At 42.2% G+C, this 10,261-nt stretch overlaps 1 protein-coding gene across 1 annotated transcript; it reads left to right on the forward strand.

The window, feature by feature from the left end:
- The first annotated feature begins 7,932 nt into the window (after positions 1-7,932).
- On the forward strand, positions 7,933-9,712 carry LOC119441963 (cuticle protein 10.9). The gene is made up of 3 exons (XM_037706644.2): positions 7,933-8,184; positions 8,325-8,384; positions 9,101-9,712. Exons 1-3 carry the CDS (start codon positions 7,966-7,968, stop codon positions 9,386-9,388), a joined length of 567 nt encoding a protein of 188 aa, XP_037562572.2. The 5' UTR covers positions 7,933-7,965; the 3' UTR covers positions 9,389-9,712.
- Positions 9,713-10,261: the final 549 nt, after the last annotated feature.

The raw sequence follows: 10,261 nt of genomic DNA on the forward strand, positions 1-10,261 counted from the left end.
AAAAAGAAAATGATAAAAATAAATGAATAAAAAGCAACAGAAGAAAAAAATATACAGTGATAGGTTCAATACAGAATCACTAAGGATTCAAGGATTCAAACACATGCTGCTTTAACATTTTTTTTTAATTTATACAACGATATCGGTGACTTAAGCGGAGGAGATAGGTTATTCCAAATTGATATGGCAAGGAAAGTAGTCGTTTTCTTGCCGTAATTAGCCCGTGCATTTGGTAACAATAAATTGTTTGACAGAGCAAAACGCGTCATATTATTGTTAGTAATTATGTCCTCAGGAAGGAAATTAACACATCTATATCTATTAATGGCTTTAAAAAGGAAAACCAGGATGTGAAACTTATGTAGGCCCTCAACGGGCAGGATATGCAGTGACTTGAACAATGGCGCAGATGGTTGGGTAAATGAAGAAAAAGTGATGATTCTTAGTGCTTGCTTTTGCATAGAGATAAACCTAGAAAATGAGTTCTGTACGTACTACCCCATGACGTGATGCAATAATTAATATGGGAGTGTATAAATGCATAATAGATTGAGAGTAACGTATCTAAATGGAAAAATGGTCGTGTTCTGATAAGTGAACTGCTGATAAGGTACTGCTGATGAGGGTCCCAAATACACAAGCATAAGCTAGAATATAGCTTACATATAAAAAGCAGAGTGTTTGTTTCACGGCTTGTGAAGCCTGCTTAAAATTACTCCGTATAAAAAAGCAGGCCGATCTCACGCCCTGTGGGAATCGATGTTATGCGAAGCACAGTGCGGGGCGCCGACCATGTTAACGGAACGACCGTGAGAGCACCAAGACATAGGCGCCTGTTTCATGACCTACATGACACGCATGTTATAATATTCATGTCATGGCCTACCATTTATGTCCGAACCCATTTAATTGGCTTTTGAGTGTTAATCATTTTTAGCTCAGTCATTGTCGTTTTTGCTGAGTCATACTCATGACTATACCTTGTACCATCATTCTTTAGTGTTTTCTTCACTTAGTACCCACGTGCGAACCCATTTCAGTGGTTTTTGCGTGTTAATCTTTTTTCGCAGAGTCATTGCCCTTTTTGCATTTTCATGCTGATCAGTGATGACTGTGACTTCTACCATCATCCTTTAGTGTTTCCTTTACTTAGTATTTCAGTTTGTCCGAACCTATTCCAGTTTCATACCAAAGTTGACGAAACCTTGACGAAACCCCGAAACCAAGTTGACGACACCCCGAAACCAAGACGAAGGTGGCTGTTTCATGACCTACATGACACACATGCCATGATATTCATATCATGACCTATCATTTATGTTCGTCATACACTTTGGTCATACTATGCTATTTTGGTACCTACCAAGTTAACGAAACGACCACGAGAGCACGAAGACATAGGCGGCTAGATATATAGATGGATGGATGGATGGATAGATATATAGATAGATAGATAGATGTTCGCCCAGAAATGCTTCTCATTAAATATAACATCTTACTAGCCCTTTTCACTGTAACTTCCGTGTGCTTATTCCACTTAAAGCTGTCAGAAAAGTAGACATCAGGATACTTATATTCAGACTAGTTACTAATTATTGAATGGTTATTGGTGTAACCTGTCTCTAATTTATGGATACGGTTGGTGAATGCTATACAGCAACATATCCGGAAGTTTACGCTCATTTGCGATTTTGGACACCATAGCGATATTGTGCAAAAGCAACTCTGCAAAGTTTCGCCATCTCTCCGTGATTCGATTACTACAAACACTGCGCAGTTATGTGCAAATAATTTAATGGGAGAGGTGATAACTTCAACGATGCTATTATGTATATTAAGAACAACAGTGGCCCTAATACGCTCCCTTGTGATACGCCAGACGTCATGGTTACCGCATATGATTTGGAGCCGTTAAGAACTACGCTGTGTTGACGACTATTTAAATAACCTTTTATCCAAATACTAGCTTTAAGTTTTCTGTTTACATGACGCATTGCAAATTCTAATAGGTTGTGCGGTACGGTGTCGAAAGCCTTACGGAAATCAAGAAACACTGCATCTACTTCGGAATTTGTGTGGAAAGAATGTGAAATTTATGTAATGTTGAAATTCAACTAGCTGCATAGTACATGAGCGTCCATTTCTAAAACCATGCTTACATGGGGTGAAGAAGCAGGTTGAATCAAGGTCTTTGGCCATTTTAACTGTAAGTGCCCTTGATTTCGTCGAAGTGCAAGAATTTTGTGCATCTCTGCGATACCACGAATAATGCACGTGCTTCAAGTGGCGTTACCACGTGTCAACTGCACAGAAAGAGCGCTACTCCTGCAAACAGCGCAGATAGTGACGGGGAGAGAGATTACATCAGTGCTTTCTTCTGTATGAACCTGTAATATTAATTCATCAACTGCTTTCCCTTAATGCTCAAATGCAATGAACTGAAGCTTTCTGTGTGCGTGGTTGTAAGCTTTTAGACAAGTATAAACGGGATATGACGCATCAAGTTAACAACATAACGCGATAATCATCCATTGCGGAATGTTGCCATTTAATGATCTGTGCGTACATGCGACGCATTGTGCTCCCATCATCGGTTTCCATGCAGGGTCGATCACCTCTGTCCGGGCCTAAATTTTCCTCCTTGTAATTTCTCCGTACTTCGAGTTGGTCTCAAAATTCCAAGATATAAAAAATCAGCACCGCATCCACTAGAAACAACACTTTCGTCACTGGTCCACATGAGTTCATCGGAAGGTGGTATCACATTTGTATTCACTTATGTATCTGCAACATAGGCTAGCTCCACGTCTGCCTTTTATGTCCCATCAGGCAATAAAAGCTTTAGTTGCAGCTTGTCGCAAAAGACGTCATCTATCTCCACAGAATTGTTTCTCATTCTGCATGCCGCTAGTTGCATTGCTGACAACGAACCAAATAACAGTTGGGTCATATATCCTTCACTATAGTCATTGGCTATGTATTGTTATTTATGCCAGATTCTGTTCGCTACCGTTTACGCTCGCAAAGACACTGACGATCGCCCCATATCCCGGTATTAAAGCTTTTTTTTTAGTGGGTCCCCAGTCATAATGGTATAACTTTAAACGACGTAGCCGACTGGCTGACGGTTGATGCTTAGTCCTAGAATGTACTAATCATTGGGGAATCGTCTAATTGGACGCCATATACCGTCTGCACAAGTTGCCTAGGACACTGTCTGAAGATATGTGGTTCAATGAGAAAATAAGGACGTCGCTGCTGCATCGAGTAGACCTTGCACTATGCTTTTTGTGAACACACAGAGTGACCGTACAATCGATACCCGTCTGCACTAACTAAGAGAGCACGTGAACTAGGCACCTCGCTTTTTACACAGCGTGAAAAAGAAGACAACCTTCAAGTGCATCTACTGTGTCAATCCAGACGCTGTTGTGGGGCATCTGCTTATAGACTGCCCACAATATGATGAACAGCGAGTGAATTTTCAGCATAAGTTAAGCCGCTTGCACAAGCGTAAATTTGTCCGTACGAAAGTATGTGCTCTTTGCAAGTTGCACTGCATCATGACCGAAGTCTGCAGGTATAGTCTTGAAGCTAAACATTTCGTCAGAACTACCTGTCTAGTTCAGAAAATTTGGTTGGAGTTGCTCTCTAAGTCTTAACTGCCAGTATTTGCTGCATGGTCATGCCCCCTAACACTAGATGTACCTTGACAGCCCTACAGGATTTAATTTTATTTTATTTGTGGATTTTTATGAACTTCATGTGAACTGATGTCTGGACTGCTAGAAAAATGAGATTCGTGCGTTACACGTATCTGTAGCTGTGTTTTCGGTGAGCGGTGCATGTGAACCTTTACTAATCGCTGGTTCTTGTGGGTCACTTCTACTGGAGTAGTTTGTTCATTCTCTTGTTTACATTTGTATTTCGTAGTGTTAGCTGTGGCATGCGTTTACATACCTGGCTGTAATTGCAAGCTTATGAGAGGTATGCGAGCCCTTATGGAAGTTATGTTAGAGTTGAGCAAGTTTTGACATTTTGGAAAAATATTACGTCAGTCTAGGGTGAAATCCCTTCGTCGCTTTACCTTTAGCGTTCAAAATCAACTTTTGTGCTTTGACAGAAATTCCAGCAAAATTATCTCGGCTAATTCTGAACTTAAACAACGCTTGCTTAACGTCCGTCTAAATTCTGAACATATATTTTGGCTATATGAGAGCGTGCTAATGACTCGAAGTGTAACAACGTTAATTTTGGTAAATGAAGATTAGGTTCATGTAGGAACGTACTAGTCACTTCATGGTTTTGGAATTCGTTGACATTTGCAATGCCATACTTGTTTCATGAATGTATGCCCTTAGATGCGGTGTGCATTGCCTGTCAGATTTTCATAGCTAATGCATGCGCGGCATCCGTTTCCGGGGGTGGCATACTGCGGCACTTCTATAAATTTAAAGGGTGTGCGATTAATAAAAACTTTCGAATAAAGAATTTACTTATTTCCTATTGATTCAGTCTTCTAGTCGAATAGTCACTATTGTAAATGCCAAGGTTTTTTAAAATGTTTTTTCGAATATTTCAAATGTTAACTGCACCCAAATAAACATAAAATTAGTGAAAGAGTACGGTAAGTTTTCACCCCCCGCGGGTATGGCATAGTCATAAAACATGAGAGCTTGCGTAGTGAAGAGCCCTGTGTGTGCGAAGAAACTACAAGCATACAATAGCAAGAACGCATGCAGCACATCAGAGCAACCGGTCATCGTGCATGCCGCACTCATAACTTGCGACGGTGGATACATGGGCAATTTAGTGGCACTTGCTCGTCTTTATTCATGAAGCATACTTGTTCGCATACGTGTGACGCCATTTCATTTTTATTTTATAAATTATATTATGCCTAAGGGCAACCTTCCGAATATAGGTATATTCGGGGATTGTCATATGTTCATTTCTATTGGAATAAAATGCTGAACGACACTTATTGGAGTCTGACGTGAAAGAATATGATGCGGGTGAAGATTGTTCCGAATGATTCCGCTGCAGGAGAGCGGCAGTTCTTGCGCAACAGCACCAGTTCCTGAGTGAACGCACGGAGCGAATAGCGTGTACTCAATATTTTCGATCATTCGATAGGAATGTTTCGCTTTTCGGAAGTCAATATATTTACGTGTTGTCTCGATTTCGGCAGCGCAATTCGTTTATTTGCAGTCTCATCATTTCGCGCTAGAAAAGACGAAGACAAAGCAAGAACACGCCTCGAGCCCTCGTGGTGTGTTCTTCAGTTGTCTTCGTCTTTTCCAGTGCTAAATTTTCAACATGAATCAATACCAAGTTGCCCAGTTCACTCTCCTTATCTGCAACTCTTTGACACAATATGCGGTGCTGCTTAATAAGTCCTGTCACCATTTACGAACACAATACTTTACGTGCATCTCTTGACGTGCTTTTTGCTTTTTTCATTACTGTCATTGACAGTGTGAGCCGGAGATCTGAAAGCAGTTGCTCCTAGTTTGCGAGCTCCTCAGTTAAAGGGACGTCTATTTTCAAACTCCATTACCCACATCTATGAACTACTGTAAAGAGGCCTGATGTCTTTATCTAACAGACCCCACGAAAGCTTTTCGTTTTCCACTTTAATAACAAATGATAAAGTATTCTATATCCGTATGACACTTTTCCAGACATTCATGCATGATTCGAATTCAAGTTTGACTATTCGAACACCCCTACCATTTACCCAATACCGTTTTCCATAAATATGTTTTCAGCAGGACTCATGTTAATAAATTTTAACAGATTTGTACCTCGTGTTAAGAAGTTCTAAGTCCCTGCCTCGTTTTCTGGAAGAGAATATGTATGGCTTTCTCTGCGGTACAAGGTGCACCATCTGTTTTGCAGGTTCAAGTCGTTGAAAATTAATAAATTTGTACGACTTCTTCAGTTAGTAGTTCATAGACAAACATTGCGGTAATTTATACAAAAGTAATATACAAATAAAGGAGAAAGTATTATGACATTGCCTCCTGACTTTTACGTCCTGTATTATAAACGTACTATCAAGGAGATGCCATTCCTAGAGTGACTTGCCCGTGGTGAGAAAAAAAAGACATTAAAGTAATTTTGGCATATAGAGTTGTGATCGCATTTAAAAGTTGTCAAGCATTACGTGCAGGACAACTCTGAGAACTTTGCACATCACTCTAGTTGCAATAAGACCACAGAGCCACATTTTTTGCCACAGTGTCAATTCCTATACGCCATATGTAGTTCAAACAGTGTCCGCAGCCATTCTGTGTGCTTATGTTCCCATTCGTTTATTCAATTGTTTTTTTTGTGTGTGTGTGAAAACTGTTAAGATTAGGTGCACGCTAACAAACCAACTACCCCTATACATATAGAGTACAAAGCATCGGCGTATTGCTCATGGAATTATGCGCTGTAATAAATACGAGATTGAAAAGCTTTTAGGTGCTTCTGAGGCGTTTTTATTAGGTATTAAAAACGTTTATTTTTTATTTTGCTCTATTTGTAAGAATAACGGCTCACCTCCACCAAGTGGCCGTATTTTAAGGAATCCGTCATGGCGAGCCTATTAAGTTTTCTTCCGTAGTACAGCTCTCCGCGATGTGGTTATGCGTTTTAGTATACCCAAAAAGTCATTCCTGTTCTTTATATTACCGGCATCCGCCACCCGGAAAGAGGGATGATTACGAATAAGCATACTCTCTAGAGAAACAAATTCTATCAAAATCCCGCTCCCAATTTATGTGTAGGGCTGTACATGTAAAAAAATAAAAATAGTAAAAGCAAGACAAGGTAAATGTTGATATTTATTCCTTGGTTAACTTTTTTTTATCTCATACCTTAAGATATCAATCGCTCCTTAAATCATGTTAGAGTAAGCTAACAAGCTAACTAACATACCCCAATTATGGTGTACGTCACAACGAACATTCGCCCTAGTGTCAAACTGCCTGTAGAGCTCAAAATACGGGTTCTCTTCGTGTGTTTGACTCGCAGACTCTTTGCTCTACTTAACTCCCTACTCTCACTCAATTAAATGCTCCGGAGTGCTCTCCTGTGGCGTTTAGTTGTTATTCGGCACTTTCCCACAAAGAACGCGCTTTTTTTCTGTTTTTGCTGGCTTCCTGCTGAAATGAACCGTCGCAGGTAATCAAGGCTAGTCGTGGATTATTACAGCGCAATCCTCGCGCTAAAAGGAACCACGGGGGCGCCGCTTTCCTGGTGGCATCCAGCTCAGTCTCCTCATCGCGAACTCAAATCACGCATCACCTGCATCGCACAACCGTTATGTACATTGAGATGCACCAGTGAGCCGGGGTTATGTTAGCAACCGTTTTCCTGCAAGTTCCGAGCGACAGAGCAACAAAAAACAAACGCGTTCTTGCATTTTAACTCCCTCCTGACACCTTGCTTATAATCCTGCTTCGTGGTGGCTCGCCTCCTCCGTCTTTCTTTTCTGTCTTCTTCTTTTTGGGGGCGCTTTTTTTTTTCACTGCATCTTCATGTGTCATGAGGTCCAAAAGATCTTTTTCAAGTACGTCCGTGCGTGCTTCTTTCTTTTTTGTCTCTTTTTTTTATTCCGCAGTCTCTTTTTCAGCTTTGGACGAGCCATGGCGTCACGATAGCGGCCAGCCGGCGGGCGCGGAGAGACCAGAAGCCGGGAGGCCAGGGCTCATTGCTAGGCTGAGGCTGTCGTCCTAACAGGTCCTGCAAGGAAGCGCCGACGCGGCGTTAAAAATAAAATTAAGTCAAGCTTGATATTCTCTACCGATTGCTGGACGCTAGCGCTGTCCTCAAGGACAAGCTGTCTCGGCTTTGCTCCGCGCCTTTGCGCAGGCGGCGAAGAAGAGAGAGAGAGAGGTAAGGTGAAAGGGTTGTTCCGTTTCCACACGCAATGGACAGCGATGCGACTGGCTTCCCGGGGCGCCCCTCCGTCCGATGCGTTTCACGCCGTCGGCGCGATCTTCGTTCAACCTCCTTTCCCCCTCGCGCGTACGTGATGTCCGGTCCTTCTTGGCTGCGCTTCTGGAAGATGGCCTTAGCGCCGCGCTTCGTCACATGGCTATAAAAACGCCGCCATCGCCTCCGACCGACCACATCTTCCTTTTACATCCGGCCGATTGGACACCGGGAGCCCGTTCGACGATGCTGTGCAAGGTAGGGAGCAGATTGAGTTGGCAAAAAAGAAATAACAAGAAAAAGAGCCATCGCACCGAGAAAGGGACCACATTGATTTTGGAACACCCTGGTGGAGTAGCGAAGAAAACTCACATCATCGACCTGTTCATCTTTCGCAGGTTGTCTTCCTTGGCCTTGTGGCCTTCGCCGCCGCCCAGGTCCAGCTCCAGGAGCAATTCGTAGGTTTTCGCTTTGAATTATTGAACCTTACTTTCCCTATTCGTAAGAATTCGTAAACCGTAGGTGCCATATGAGGCTATCGTCACATGGGGTATCGCGGGCGTAACGAAATTGTTTTGGGTTGATATCCTCTAGGTGTTCCTAATAGTTCTAGGGAGATTTGTGTCTTTGAACATAAAGCAGATTCCATTCATACTGCACAGGTTTATTGCGATGATCACTGGCAAATTGTTTACAGTACTGAAAGCATGTTCATACTCTTCCTTGCAAATAGTTTTTATTGCTTTCTTACGAAGACCCGGTAGTAATAACAACAGAATGTTAATAAAAACAGGCTAACTGCCAGCCGAGTAAAAAACAGTAAAACAGCCAGAAGTTTCAAGACCCCTTCTGCATGAAGAAAAATGAAAGCAATCCTTGGAATATAGCGAGATGTATACTTTCACTCTAGGAGATAACTACAAATATTTAAGCTTACTACACAGTTATCACGTGAACGCATAGCAAATGTAAAGCTTATCAGGAAAAGCCCATTTGTAGGGGGCTCAGGACTCTATATATGCTCACAACACGAAAACACTAGAAATAAAGCTCATTTGTTCGCAAAACGTGTTATAAACCTAGACTTCGCCAAGAGGTTACTAAAGGATGCCTCTATTTTTTTCAACTTTTTTTTGCCGGGTGTTCTCTAATGCATCACGTTATATTTTCACAGCCACCACACCCATACACCTTTAGCTACGAATCAACCGGCGAGGACGGTGGCCGCATCAGCCAGCAGGAAACCGGTGACGAGAGGAACTTCAAGACCGGCAGCTACAGCTACCAGACCCCAGACGGTGTCTACCGTACCGCCAACTACGTCGCTGACGACAACGGCTTCCGCGTGTCCATCGACACCAACGAGCCAGGCACCAAGGCCGAGAGCCCAGCTGATGTGACCCTCAACGCCAACCCAATTGAGGTCCCAGTCACCTACACCTTCGGCAAGTCCAAGAGCTAAATTACTCGCCTCGTGCGAAAGCGAGTCACCACTATGTAAATTAAAGCAAGATTACTCCTTTCACTGCCGCCACTGCTCCACCTCTGGTATCTCTCTCTTCAGTGCTCCTCATGCGGCTGACTTTGCCTCCTTAATTTCTATCGCTATTTCTCTTCTCGCGTTTGGACGGTGTATCACTGCACAGAAAACGTGATGTTCTGTCGTGAATCTTCTATGTTCAACTCCGAGCTCCTCAAGTCTTCCACTTACTTCTCTAGTTCAAAGTCTTTTCCTGTCCTCTGAAACAGAAAAGAGGAAAATAAAATTATTGTTTTTTGTTTAAAAGGTTTCATTGTGTGTGTTTTACACGGTACCCAGCTTCTGTGGGCCGGGTTATACTCACTCATTTCGAATTATATTATGCGCATTGTGACTGACAAGGAGCAAGGTGCTGGCTCAATATTTTAAGTGCATCTAATTCAATGAATGCCGGTTTAGTTTGCATTTTCACTGTGAGATCTTATGTGCCACAGAGACACAGTACTGAAACTTCGAAAGATAAACTACGCAGATTTGAAACAAGAAATATTATATCCGATGTGAATTGCCACTGTAGTGTACGTCCCAAGTGACAGGCACATGTTTATATGAGCTTTAACGCACTGAGAGGAACATCGAACAACATGCTGCAAGCGTTCAGCTGCCCGCACACACACATACACGAAATACTAGTATCAAACTTTTGACGTGTACTTGTGACACAGCTCAAGTCGTCCTTGCCAACAAATAAAAGAACGTATACAGAACGCTTATAGACATGAAATACTTTTATTATCCTATTCTATTGGCACCGTCAGAATCTAACAGGAGGTCTTGATTACTGCGCATTTAGGA

Source organism: Dermacentor silvarum, chromosome 2, assembly GCF_013339745.2.
Source record: "Dermacentor silvarum isolate Dsil-2018 chromosome 2, BIME_Dsil_1.4, whole genome shotgun sequence".
In the NCBI taxonomy this organism is placed as follows: Eukaryota; Metazoa; Arthropoda; class Arachnida; order Ixodida; family Ixodidae; genus Dermacentor; species Dermacentor silvarum.

Bases quoted from the DNA above. Each gene is read 5' to 3' on its own strand.
- LOC119441963 (XM_037706644.2), top strand. From the start codon at position 7,966: ATGCGTTTCACGCCGTCGGCGCGATCTTCGTTCAACCTCCTTTCCCCC. The intron at 8,185-8,324 runs GTAGGGAGCAGA...CATCTTTCGCAG, and splicing joins GTTCGACGATGCTGTGCAAG to GTTGTCTTCCTTGGCCTTGT. The intron at 8,385-9,100 runs GTAGGTTTTCGC...ATATTTTCACAG, and splicing joins TCCAGCTCCAGGAGCAATTC to CCACCACACCCATACACCTT.